Source organism: Aptenodytes forsteri, unplaced genomic scaffold (genome assembly GCF_000699145.1).
Source record: "Aptenodytes forsteri isolate BGI_AS27 unplaced genomic scaffold, ASM69914v1 Scaffold15, whole genome shotgun sequence".
Taxonomy (NCBI): Eukaryota; Metazoa; Chordata; class Aves; order Sphenisciformes; family Spheniscidae; genus Aptenodytes; species Aptenodytes forsteri.
Window position 1 is genome coordinate 10,894,238 of NW_008795129.1, and position 12,843 is coordinate 10,907,080.

Consider the following 12,843-nt stretch of genomic DNA (forward strand, 5'->3'; position numbering starts at 1 on the left):
GCCGGGCAGGTGGGGCGGGACGGGACGGGGCGGTGCGGTGCGGGAAGGGGGTGCGTGGTGCGCGGTCGTGCGTGGGCGCTGACCTGGGGGTGTGTGCCCCAGGGCCCGGCGCTGGAGGACAGTCTCAACACCCTCTTCGCCCCCCTCATCATCTCCTGCGCGGCGCTGCTGGAGAAGCTCGCCGACACCTATACCTGCTTCGCGACCGAGCACGGACGGCACCTCCACGTCCTGCACATGGTAGGGCCGGCACCGGGGACCGGGGTGCCCTGGACGGCCCCCACCTGACCCCGTTGCCGGTTGCAGTTTGGGGACTGCCTGTACATCGCGGTGAATGGCGACGGGACGGAGAGCGAGGACGACCTGCGCCGGACACTGTTCGTGCTGCGGCGCTTGGTGGAGGCTCACTGTGGCCTCGTCACGCTCGACTCCCACCTCGTCCGCAAGGAGTGAGTGGGCACGGCTGGCCGGCACGGGCTGGCACACAGGGGAGCCGGGGCAGCTGCCGAGTGGTGCCTTCATGCAGCCCTGGAGGGGTGGGAGTGGGTGTCTCCAAGCTGGGAGCCCCCCTTGCAGCAGGACCCCCTGCCTGCTGGGCTGCAGCTGGGTTCGGGGGTTCCCGTTCCCCCAGGGAGGTGACAGCCAGCTCTCAGCTCACACTCTGCGGCCATTGCAGGTTGCGGCCAGCTGATTCGGAGCAGCGGGAGCGTGTTTGGAGCCTGCTGCGGGGCCTGTTGGAGACCTACAGCCACCTGCGGGAGGAGGACCAGAGCTTTGCGGTGGAGGTACCATGCCCCAAGGTGTCACTCGCCTTTGGGGCATCCCAAGGGTGTGAGACTGTGTGAAATCCCGGGGTGTAAGGAAGGTCTCCGGGCCGGGGACTTTGGGGCAGATCCCTGGAGCAATGGAGGCTCAGACCTGCCCCCGAGGCTGCATGGCTGGGTCTGTGGGGGCTCAGCAGCCTTCTCCCCGCCTGCCCCCCAGGCCGTGGAGCGGCTCATCCACCCTCAGCTTTGCGAGCAGTGCATCGAGTTCCTGGAGCGGCAGGTGGTGCAGTACATCAACGCCAGCCCCGAGCGCGGCGGCGACGAGGTGGGCCATGCCTTCCTTCTGGTGCACACCAAGCTGCTGGCCTTCTACTCCAGGTGCGCCCGGCCCCAGCCTCACCACCCTCCCCGGGGCAGCCTCTTGCCTTCCTGGCTGAGCCTTCCCTTCTCTGGCCCGCAGCCGCAATGCAAGCTCCATCCGTCCCGCCGACCTGCTCATCCTCATCCTCCTGGTGCAGGACCTGTACCCCAGCGAGAGTGCCGAGGAGGAGCTCGACCCCCAGGTGCTCCAGAGCAGGGTGTGGGGGGCAGCGGGTCAGGGTGCCCCAGCAGGGTGATGTCTTGGCGGCCAGGGCTTAATTTTTTTCCCCTTTTTTTTGGAAGTCTGTGGCAGGGAAAGTGCTCCCTCAGGGACCCAAGAGAAGTGAGAGTATCCCTGTGAGTGGCCCTGGCTCCCACGGAGCTGCAGAGAAGGACTCGGATGACCAGGTGAGTCCCTGGGATTGGGAGCTGCAGGGTGGGATGCTGGCTGGGCTGCCTGCATCACTCTCATCTCTGACCCAGCTGTTGTTGCTGGCAGGACACAGATGATCTCTCCATGCCCGAGGTCTACTACACGCCGGAGCCCTCGCCAGGCGGGCACAGCACGGGTGAGTGCCCGGCTGGGCAGCAGCCCTGCCCTGCGCCCCCCAGCCCTGCGAAGGCTCTGGGGCTGCGTGGGGGGCTGGCGGGGAGGGCGACCTGCCGTGCTCCCTGCAGGCAGCGAGAGCTGGTTGGAGGGCGCTGAGATACTGGGCACCGGGGAGGCAGACGCTGCAGATGTCCAGGTGAGCAAGGGGTCTTGCGGTCCCCCCCAGCTCCATGCCTCCCCAGCCTGTCCTGGTGCTCTTTGCGGTCTTTGGTCCTCATCACTCGTCCCTTGCTGTGCTGCAGCTAGGGATGCGCCCCACATCCCCCGTGTTGTGCATAACCCTGTGAAGGCTCTGACCACACTCCCTGGGACATTGCTTATGGTCTCCCTGTCCAGAGCTGTCGGCACAGAGGGACCAGGGCTGCCTCGGAGCAGTCTGGTGTCTCCCTCTGCTGCCTCTGGACTTTCTGGGCTGCTTCCCTGCCGGATGCCGCAGAGCCTCACACGCGTTCTGCAAGCAAGTGCTGGCCTTGGTGCAAGGTGTTTGCAACCTGTGTCTTTGCAAGCGGCTTCCCCTCTACCTGCTGCTCTTTTGGGGTCCCGGGGCGCTTCCCTCGCTGCTGATCTTTTGCTGCATGGCCCCTCCAGCTCCCTCAGTTCAGTCATGCCCGGTTGCAGCTTTCAGGGCATTGCTGTGTCCCACCAGAGCGTCCTGGGTTGGTGTGGGCTGTCTTGTCCCTGCAGGGGGCTGAGCATCTCCCTTCTCTCCCCAGATGGCAGAGGATTTGCTCCAGACCTTGGGGCCTCTGGTCCCTGAAGCTTCAAACCCCAGAAGGATCTTCCTGGATGCCAACCTGCGGGAAGGTTACTGCCCCTTGCTGCCACACACCATGCACTGCCTCCCACTCTGGCCAGGCATCTCCCTTGTCCTCCTGACCAAGGTGAGCTACCTCTAAGGTGAGGGAAGCGATGGTGGGCTGGGTCCTGGCTGACCTACCTCTCCCCTCCCTGGCAGGGCCCCATGACCCAGGTGGCCGTTACCTTGTACCAGCTGCTGGATGGTTTCTTGGTGCTGGAGAGGAAGCTGGAAGAGGGGCCGGAGGCGGGAGCCCCACGCTCCTACCCGTTCCTGGCTGAGCTGCGGCAGCGCATGGACAAGTTTGTGAAGAAGCTGAGTGGGCAGGACATCCAGGTGGGAGTGGGGACACAAGGACCCTGTCCTGCTGTTCCTGCAGCCTGACGCTGAGCCCTGTCTCTCTCTAGTTGCAGAACACCTGGGTGGACTTCAAGAGCAAGATATTTTCCCGGAGCGAGCCTGGGAGCTCCCTGGAGTGAGTACGGGGTGGCCAGGGAAAGTCTCCGGGGCAGGCAGGGACCTTTCCCAGCCTGGGGGGCAGCATGGCTGTCCCTGCGGCGCTGGGGTTCCAGGGGCCAAACTCTGTGCCGTCTGTGTCTCCCGGCTCAGGCTGCTGCAGGCAGTGGCCAACGTGAAGCGGCAGCTCTGCTCCGTGTACCGCCAGCTCTTCCTGGCCTCTGCTGGCCACAGCCTGTCCCAGGGACTGCGGGACCGTGCCCAGAAGCTGATGAGGTGAGTCCATGGGCACAGCCGGCATCCCCAGGGGAGCTGGGGGATTGCTTCACACCCAGCTGTGCCGGGGCTTCGGAGGTCCCGGCCTCTCACCATGCCTCTTCTTGGCAGGGAGAAGCTGCTGGACTGGCGGGACTTTTTGCTGGTGAAGAGCAGGCGCAATATCACCATGGTGTCATACCCGTCCCTGTGGCTGGGAGCCCAGCCCGGCGAACAAGGGTCCCCGGGGCGTAGCAGAGGTGGGAGTGGGACCCTGTCCCCCCAGCACCAGGCTTAAGGGGAGGAGTGTGGTGGGCGAAGGCAGTTTCCCCAAGGCTCAGGGGCTGTCCTGGAAGGGCACCAAAGTTGTTGGACACCCTTAACTCACCCCACATACCTGGAGGACTTTCCTGGCCTGGTGCACTTCATCTATGTGGACCGCACGGCCGGGCAGATGATGGCACCATCGCTCAGTGTGACTGAGAAGTCCAGCTCGGAGCTGGGCAAGGGCCCCCTGGCTGCCTTCATCAAGAGGAAGGTACTGCTTGTGGGGCTGGGGGTGGGATGGGGACCACAGGAGGGAGCGATGGTTGGAGGGTTTTCTGCTCAGGCTTCAGGTGCCCCTTGTCCCCCAGGTCTGGTCCCTGATTGCGTTGGCCCGGCGATACCTGCAGAAGGGCTACACGACGCTCATGCTGCAGGATGGCGACTACTGCTGCTCCTACTTCCTCTGGTTTGAGAACGAGCTGGTACGTGGGGTGAGGAAGGGGCTGAGCCCCTCTCCCCCAGCACCTTCTGGGGGCAGGGAGCAGGGCTGTAGGCACCACCTGGCTCTGGCTCCTTGGCGGTCCCCTCCGTGCTCCTGCCCTCTGCTGTTGTCTCTTCCCCAGGGCTACAAGCTGGAGGTGATGGAGGTACCGGTTCTCTCCGATGATTCTGCTCCCATCGGGATGCTGGCAGGAGACTACTACAGGTGAGCAGTCCCCAGCCCTGCGGTTTGGCACCAGAGCCCGGGGCTGTGCTGGCACAGGGGTCCCTATGAGTGATGCTGTCCTTGCTGGGACATCGCTGCAGGGTGGTACCAGTGCTGTGGTGTCACCAGGATTGCAACAGCCCATTTCCCTAGCCTGGTGCTGTGGTCCTGCCAGCAGACAGGCACTGTGTCCTTGCCAGGGATTTGCTAGGGGGAAGGTGGTTAGAAAGGGGGTGCCAGGCTGTGCTGCACCTGCTGAACAGGTCTTCTCCTTACCAGGAAGCTGCTGCGTTACTATAGCAAGAACCACCAGGCAGAGGTGGTGAAGTGCTACGAGCTGCTGACTGTGCACCTGGGCATCATCCCCTCCGAGCTCGTGGTCCAGCAGGCCTGCGACTTGGCCCGGCGCCTCTGGGAGCCCTCCCGCATCCCCCTGCTCTGAGCTGCCTCCAGCCACCTCGAGGCCAGGATTAAAGCGGGTGTATGGGTGTTCCCGGCACCTGGGCTGCTTTCTCCGTGTCTGTGCGCTATCAACCATGTGTGCAGGCAGCCATGGGCAGCCTTCCCATCCTCCAGCCCGGCTGGGGCTCCCACTGCCCACCTCCCCACTCCCTGCAGGCTTCACTGGCACACAGCAGCCTCCAGGGACAGGCAGAGAGTGGGGCTGAGAGGTTGCTGGCAAATCACCTTCTTGCTGAAAAGTGTGTTTCCAAAGCAGGATTTATAGCGTTGGCTTGGCATCACCACTGGGCTTTGGCTAGAGAACAAAAAGGTGTAGCCAAACCTGCATGGAGGAATGGCTCAGGGTGCGTCCCCCTTCCCCCTCGCCTTCAAATGCAGGGTGTGGGGCCCTTGCAGGCTTGGGAGGCTCTGGGGAGGTGCAGCCCATCCTGCACCCCCTTCTCGGCACCTGGGCTCCTAGACACCAGTCAGCCACGGGGCCAAGCTCGGCTGTGAACAGGGGGTAAAGCCGAGGCAGCTCACGTGTTTCCCAGGCGTGTTTGGGCTCGGTGCACACGAAAACCCCCCAGGCACAGCTGGGGATCGGGCCAGCCCCAAGGAGCTCTGGCAGCCGCTGCCCCTTGTCACTCTGTGCTGCTCGCTGGGGCTGGGGATGGCAGTTCAGGGAGCACTGGACCGCGGCAGGGCCTTTGCCCCATCCTGCTGGGCAGGAATTTGCCCTGCCAAGCAACAGCGCTGGGTTTGGGGCCAAGCTCACCCCCAAGCTGCCCCTTCTCCCACTGCTCTCAGGTCTCTGCTTGGGGCTTGCCTGCTCTGGCGGGGGGCAAGCTCCCCCTGTCTTACAGCGCGTGTTGGCCCATCACTCCAGCCACGTGCCCCTGGGTCCTCCCTGGAGCAGAACAGGGGCTGGGGGGGCTCTCAGGCCTGCACCTGCCTGCCCAGTGCCTTCCTGGGATACAGGCTGGGGAGCACCTGGCATCCCACTGAGCACCAGGCAGGTTCCAACCCTGTTGCCTTCTCAGCACTGGGGCTGGTCGCCGGCACCCCTGCAAGTCCCTGGCAAAGCTTTGCCAGGGTCAGCACCCTGCTGCAGGCAGTGCCGGGGGACAGCACTTGGCTTGTATCCCTGTCCTGCCCAGCCTCCCCACAAGCCCTGGGACGCAGCGTCCGGCCCTGCGCCAAGGCGTCCCCTGCCCTGGCCCTCCTGTCCCCTCCCCGTGCCCGGAAGCCCTGGGAAAAGCTCTGCCATGAAAGCAAAGTCCAGGCTGCTGGACACAGGGCAGCCATGCCTGGGCACTGCGGGGCGATGGCAGCCAGGCTCCGGGCAAGGCTGGGCACGGGCTGCCCTTCCCGCTGGCTGTGGGGCTGGCATCTGTCCCCAGGGCTACCGGGAGTGCGGCTGGCCCATGCTGGGGCTGCAAACCGGCTGCAGCAGGAGTATGACGCGGTGGTGATCGGGGCAGGTAACGTGGGGTGAGGGAGCTGGTGCTGGGCTGCAGGGAGCCGGTGGGGACACCCAGCTGCCCTCCCCCCAGGGCAGGCGGCAGGTGGGGACCACGGTGGTGCTGGGCATGTTGCAGCCCCCGGCATGCTCCTTGTGCCAGGGAGGGTGCAGGGCTCTTGCTGGTGGGGACACCCAGCTGCCCTCCCCTCAGGGCAGGCGGCAGGTGGGGACCATGGTGGTGCTGGGCATGTTGCAGCCCCCAGCATGCTTCTTGTGCCAGGGAGGGTGCAGGGCTCTTGCACAGCTGGGCACATGTTTCAGCCCCCCAACATGCTGCTTGTGCAGGGTACAGCTGGAGCATCTGCTTTGACCACTTCTGTCCCCCTCCCCTGCACCATTAGGGCCAGGGCTATAGGGACAGGGGAGGATGCTCCCTGTCACCTGTATCCCCATGTCCAGAACCCCGTTATTTGGGTGGTTGTGGCAGCCCCGCATCCCAGGCATGGCAGGGTGCCCTGTGCCATAGGACAGCCCCACTGCTGGGCTCAGCTCGCCTCCCTCTCTCCTTGCAGGACACAACGGGCTGGTGGCAGTGAGTACTGAGAGCGGGGTGCTGTCGTCTCCATCGCTGGGGGACGGTGGGGAACCAGGGAGCGTCTGTGCCGTGGGCAAGGGAGGGTGTTGGTGGCAGGGCCCATGGGGCTGGGGGCTCCCACAGGGCTGTGGGGAGCAGAGCCCTCCCTGGTGAGTGGGGGACCGTGTGCAAGAGAGTGCTTGGGGTGACGAGGACACATCCTACCCAGAAGGATAGGCAGCATGACACTGCACTCCCCCCAGGCTGCCTACCTGCAGCGGGCAGGGGTGCGTACGGCTGTGCTGGAGAAACGCCATGTGCTGGGCGGCGCGGCCGTCACGGAGGAGATTGTGCCAGGTACCCCTGTGCACCCTGTGTCCCCCTGCCCCCAGCCAGCCCTGGGCGCGGGCACCCCCACCACCCCACGTCTTCCAGGCTTCAAGTTCTCCCGGGCGTCATACCTGCTCAGCCTGCTGCGGCCACAGATCTACACCGAGCTGGAGCTGCAGGTACCGGCACCCATCCCTCACTGGGCTACCAGCACCTCCCAGCGCACTGTCAGGGTGAGCCTGCTGTGAGGCCATCCCTGCAGGGTGGGTCCTGCCATCCCTGTCTTGCAGCGGCATGGACTGAGGGTGCTCCCGCGGGACCCCTACTCCTTCACCCCGCTGCTGGAGGACAGGAGCCCCCCCCGCTCCCTTCTGCTGGGGCATGATATGGCCCAGACCCAGCGGCAGATTGCTCAGTTCTCCCAGAAGGATGCCCAGGTACTGTGGGGGCACGCACCCGGCACGGCAAAGCCCCCGAGGGACTGCCCTGCCCAGCGGAGTGGCAGGGATGCTCCTAGGTGGGTTATCCATTGCACCTACCATGGCGCAGTCCATCTTGCCCCTGCTCTGTCCCCTTTCAGGTTTACCCTGAGTATGAAGCATTCATGGGGGGCTTGGTGTTGGCCCTCGAGCCACTGCTGGATGCCCCCCCGGTGGATACAGCTGCCCTGGGGCAGGGCTCCCTGCTCCAGCAGCTCAGGGCCCTGCAAACCCTGTGGCCCTTGTTGCGGGCAGGTACATTTGGGATGCTGGGGGACCCCGATGGCAATAGGTGTTTGCCTGCACCTGGAGCGGGTGATGCTCCTCCCCAGGGCACAGGCTCCTCAGGAGCTCCAGCTGGGCTGGCAGGCCAGCAGGCTTGCTCACTGCCTGTTCCCAAAACCAACCGGGCACAGGCAGTTGGCCCTGGCACAGCTGTGCAGATCTCACACTGCCTCTGCACCCCCAGGACTGGCGCTGGGGTGGCAGCTGCCCCGCTATTACGAGGTGCTCACAGCCCCCATCTCCAAGGTGAGTGCCGGCAGCAGCGGCACAGAGCTACCAGCCGCCTGCCTGCCTGCCTGCAAGGGTGCTCCCCCACCCCAAGCCTGGCGCTCTCCTTTTCTCCCGGGCCAGATCCTGGATCAGTGGTTTGAGTCAGAGCCCCTGAAGGCAACTCTGGCTACTGACGCGGTGATTGGAGCCATGGCCAGCCCCCACACCCCCGGCAGCGGGTGAGGGTCCCTTCCCCCCAGGGCTCATGGCTGCACTGTCCCCCCGTGCCATCCTCTGTGCCGGCAGCTCCTTGGCTCTGCGGTGCCCTGGCACCCCATGCCCTGCCCCGCTGCCTCTCCCTCCCACTGCCCATTCAGCCTTGCTGGGGTGGCTCAGGGGTTGGGGCTGAGCAAGGGGCTGCCTCCCATCCCTGCCATATGGCTCTCCTGGGTGGTCTCCACTGCCCCTTTGCTGTTTGGACACCTCTGCAGGATTTGGCATCCTACAAGCTGGTATGGTCCCATCTATGGGGGCCATGGCATCATCCTTATTACGCCCATGCAGGTGACAGACCTGTCCCCTTGGCCGGCAGCTAACCTGGGGTTCTGCCGCTGCAGGTACGTGCTGTTGCACCACGTGATGGGTGAGCTGGAGGGACGTCGAGGGGCCTGGGGCTACGTGGCTGGTGGGATGGGGGCCCTGTCCCAAGCCATTGCCCGTGCAGCAGCTGCCCAGGGAGTCCACATCTTTGCTGAGAAGGTACGGGGTGTCTGGGTGCAGGGAGCTTCCTGGCCGGCCTGCAGGCAGCAGGGATGCTCTTGGTGAGGTCCTGTCCCCTCCGTCCGCCCAGGAGGTGTGCCACGTGCTGCTGGGCAGGGATGGGCGGGCGCAGGGTGTCGCGCTGCAGGATGGGACAGAGGTGAGGAGCAAACTGGTGCTGTCCAACGCCTCCCCCCAAATCACTTTCCTGGAGCTCACCCCCCAGGTATGGGGTGCACGGGGCTGGCAGGGGCTTGGCGTGGTGGCATCCCCTGGCTGGGCTGCCCCCCTCACCCCTGGGCTCCGCCCCGGCCTCTCCCCCCCGCAGGAGCAGCTGCCAAAGGATTTTGTCCAGCGGATCCGGCAGGTTGACACGCGCTCCCCTGTCACCAAGATCAACGGTAGGTACTGGCAGGGCCACTTCTGCTGCCGCCCCTGCTGGAGGGACCTGACACCGGGCTCAGCAAGAGGCTGCACCCCACTTCCCCCGTCCCCCCTCCCATGCCCAGTGGCAGTGGATCAGTTGCCCAGCTTCCTGGCTGCCCCCAACACCAGTGCTCCATCCATCTCAACTGCGAGGGCACCCACCTCCTGCACCAGGCCTTCACTGAGGCCGCCCACGGGCACCCCTCCAGCAGGTAGGAGCCTCCACCAGCACACCTCGGTGCCTGTGGAAAGGGGCAGGACAGCCATGGTGGGTGGTGCTGGGGAAAGAGGTTTGGGGTGGCTGAGTCCCCCTCTGCCTGCCCAGCTAGTGTCCTGCTCCCCCAGGCCCATGATCGAGCTCTGCATCCCCTCGGCACTGGATCCGGGGCTGGCCCCACGGGGCTGCCACGTCGTGTCCCTCTTCACGCAGTACACCCCCTCCGTGCTGGCGGGCGGGCAGCCCTGGGACGAGCAGGCCAGAAATGCATATGCAGACACGGGTACGTAATGCATACATGGACATGAGTATGTAATGCATATGCGGACTTGGGTAACACCAGGAGCGCTGGTCCCTGCCCACAGGCAGAGTCGCCCTGGAGCTGCTCAGGGGCTGGCTGCTGCCCACCAGTCCCTTTATCCCTCTCTAGTGTTTGACTGCATCGAAGCCTATGCCCCGGGGTTCAAGGCATCCGTCATCGGCAGGGACATCCTGACGCCACCAGACCTGGAAAGGATCTTCGGGCTGCCCGGCGGGGTGGGTACCATGTGGGCTCAGCTCTGAGCCCCGGGCCAGGCACAGCCAGCTCACACAGAGCTCTGCTTGCAGAACATCTTCCATGGAGGGATGTCTCTGGACCAGCTGTACTTTGCCCGGCCGGCACCATCCTACTCAGGCTACCGGTCCCCAATTCCCAGCTTGTACCTGTGTGGAAGTGGAGCCCACCCTGGTGAGTAGGGCTGGGAGCCGGGACCCTCCTGGGGGACTGCAGGAGGAGGGCAGAGGCACATGGAAGAGGTACCAGGGCAGCACGGGGGCGGGGGGGGGCAGTCCACTCCCCTCTCTGCCCTCTCACGGGCAGTGAGGTGGGGCAGCTCCGCTGGGGCAGCCCTGGGCCCCATCTCCTGGGGCTGGAGCTGCCTGCTGCTCCCCATTTCTGCTCTCTTGCAGGAGGAGGAGTAATGGGAGCAGCGGGACGCAACGCTGCCCGGGTGGCCCTCGAGGACTTCAGACGCCTGTGATATGGCAGTGGTGACACCGACTTCGCCTATGCAGGGCTGTGGCTGCAGCGAGCCATGTTGACCCCACGCAGAGCCCTGCCTGTCCCCAACTTACTTCCCAGGCATCACAGAGCAGCAGCATCCCCTGAGAGCTGGGGGGGTGCAGGCTGGCAGGGTCCCTTTTGTGCTCCCAGCTGCTACTGTCACCTTGAACACATGCTGCTCCCAGCCCGCCACAGCCCCCCCTTGCCCAGGTGGCTCCTGGTTACCAGGCAGCCATGGCGAGCCTCGCTAAGCCCCTGCCTGCACCCATGGAAATAAACCCTGGCCCAGGCTCTGTCTTGAGCACAGTCGCTGTGGTTTTTTCAGCTCTTTGTGCAGCTCCCAACATGCTGGCGTGGGGGGCTGCACTGTGCCATCTGCACTGTGGCTGGTGATGCAGCCCTGGGGGAGCTGCCAGAGGGGACAGGCATGTCGCAGAGCAGTGAATGGGGATAACCAACCCCTCGCCCTCTCCTCCGCTCACTGATGCAGGCTCAGGTGCATGCAGGGCTATTTGGCTGGAGCCACCCAGCCTTGGGCTGGCCTGGACCACCCCAAGGTGCCTAGAACAAGCAGGGAAACAGGGAGCTGCTTGAGACCTGCTTTGCTACCTGGAGCCCCCAAACCGTCCTCTGTCCCCTCTGTCCCTCGGTGGCTGTGTGTACAGCAGCCACGCGCCCAGCAGCTCAGAGATTACAGGAGCCAGGACTGGCAGCTGCCCCCCCCGTGCCCCGCACACCCCCCTATTCCTGCTGGGAGCTGCCTGCACGTGTTCTGGCCCCATCCCTCCATCCGCAGGGCAGATGCTCCGTGCAGCCCAGCGGCTCTCGCTGGCCACCCCTCAGACAGCGGCAGGCCCGGGGTGTGCCCCTCTCCCGGGCTGCTGTCGGGAGCCGTTCGCTGCAGATTACAGAGCTCACATCCTCTCCCTGCCCTCTTCCTCCCCCAGACAATGCTCCCGATTCAGCCGCCCGCCTCGCCTCCCACCAGGCCCTAAATACGGTGCTGCCAAGCTGAGCTGTTGCACCTGAGCTGGCTGAATCAATATTGACCAGCCAGGAATAGTCCCGCAGCCCTCTGAGAATAGCCCCGCATGCCTGCCCCGCTGCCCACAGCTTCCCGCGCACGGGGCTGCCCTTGCTGCCGGCGGTGTATTTTTAGCTGCTGCAGTTGCTGGCTGCCCGGAGCCGCAGGTGCTGGCACCCAGTGAGCCCTGAGGGCTGGGCTGGAGGGGGATGACAGCAAGGGGGGACACCCCCAGCCTGCCACAGTCACATTGAGCGGCAGGACACAGTGCCCCCACTGCTGCGGGTTGAGGCTAGCAAGTCCCAGGTGTGGGAGGGCCCACCAGACCCCCCGCTGCCCTCTTCTTGCTGCTCCCGGGAGCAGAGGCAGAGCTGGGAGCAGGACCCAGCACCCGCCTGACCTGCACCCCTGCCAGCACGTGCCTTGGGGGGTTCAGGGGGGGCTCCTGGCCTCACACTTGAGTAATTGAGCACCAAAACATCGAGACATGAATGAGTCATGAGCTCCGCTGCCCTGCCCTTCCCCAGGGCTTTCCGTGTCCCCCATGTTGGGGCTGGCCAGGGACCCCCACCCCAGGAGACGCTCCAGCGTGTGCCCTGAGCCCGGCTGGGACATAGGACTGGAAGGAGGGTGCCCTGCAAGGTGGTCCTGGGGCTGGGCACCCCTGCACACCCCGGGGGTGCTGGAGGCTCCCGCGGGAAGTGGCGATGAGCTCACAGGCTATTCCCAGCCGTGTTGATCCTGGCTCCTGCCAGCAGGAACCAGCTGCTTTGACTCCAAACAAACAGCCCGGTGGCCACCGGCACATTCCTGGCCGGCCCCTGGCCACTGCGAGGGCACAGGGCTTCCTGTTTATCCCTGTTCCACGGCATGGCACGGCGGGGCGGGCAGCGGGGTGTCCCGGGGACTGATGGCACGCCAAGCCAGAGGTTGCTCCCAGGGCAGTTCAGGGGGGTGGGCATCCCCCATCTGCACGTCCCACGAAGGGGGGCTGTGCCTGGGGACCCCAGCAGCCAGCATGGCTTAGGGATGGCCCAGGTGATGCCCCAAGCCCCAGGAGGACCCTACTCTGGGCTCCTGGTGCCATGCCACAGCCCCCCCAGGTCTCTGTGCCCCCCAGGTCCTGGCCCCGTTGCAGCAGTCCCAGGCGCTCCATGCCCACGTGCCCACTTGAGCTGCTGAGTTGCGTGGGAAGGGGCAAGGGGTGTCCTTTTGGAATGTCCCTAGCGTGGCAGTTTGTTACCCCCAGAAAACCCATGCTCTGCCTGGCTGGGGGGGCCAGCCCCATGGTGCAGTGGTGCTGGGGGGAGGGCATCCCTGACTGGGTGCATTGGGTTCATTCTGGGGGGGCGGGTCCAGGCTCACGGCAGG

At 65.2% G+C, this 12,843-nt stretch overlaps 2 protein-coding genes across 2 annotated transcripts; both read left to right on the forward strand.

Annotated features, from left to right (window-relative positions):
- The first annotated feature begins 103 nt into the window (after window positions 1-103).
- On the forward strand, window positions 104-4,937 carry HPS1 (HPS1, biogenesis of lysosomal organelles complex 3 subunit 1). Its single transcript, XM_019471673.1, has 17 exons — window positions 104-240; window positions 307-449; window positions 677-785; window positions 985-1,145; window positions 1,228-1,330; window positions 1,431-1,535; window positions 1,627-1,696; window positions 1,806-1,873; window positions 2,451-2,618; window positions 2,693-2,869; window positions 2,941-3,008; window positions 3,143-3,265; window positions 3,377-3,442; window positions 3,638-3,782; window positions 3,880-3,993; window positions 4,135-4,217; window positions 4,497-4,937. The coding sequence occupies exons 1-17, from the start codon at window positions 238-240 to the stop codon at window positions 4,657-4,659; spliced, it is 1,869 nt and encodes a 622-aa protein (XP_019327218.1). The 5' UTR covers window positions 104-237; the 3' UTR covers window positions 4,660-4,937.
- Window positions 4,938-5,964: 1,027 nt separating this feature from the next.
- Window positions 5,965-10,425, forward strand: PYROXD2 (pyridine nucleotide-disulphide oxidoreductase domain 2). The gene is given in 17 exon segments (XM_009278041.2): window positions 5,965-6,142; window positions 6,696-6,715; window positions 6,961-7,054; window positions 7,133-7,206; window positions 7,318-7,464; window positions 7,608-7,761; window positions 7,976-8,037; window positions 8,143-8,240; window positions 8,619-8,760; window positions 8,852-8,986; window positions 9,089-9,161; window positions 9,270-9,305; window positions 9,308-9,398; window positions 9,532-9,686; window positions 9,834-9,940; window positions 10,013-10,133; window positions 10,355-10,425. Coding segments are annotated over 17 exon segments (1,758 nt in total).
- The last annotated feature ends 2,418 nt before the right edge of the window (window positions 10,426-12,843 follow it).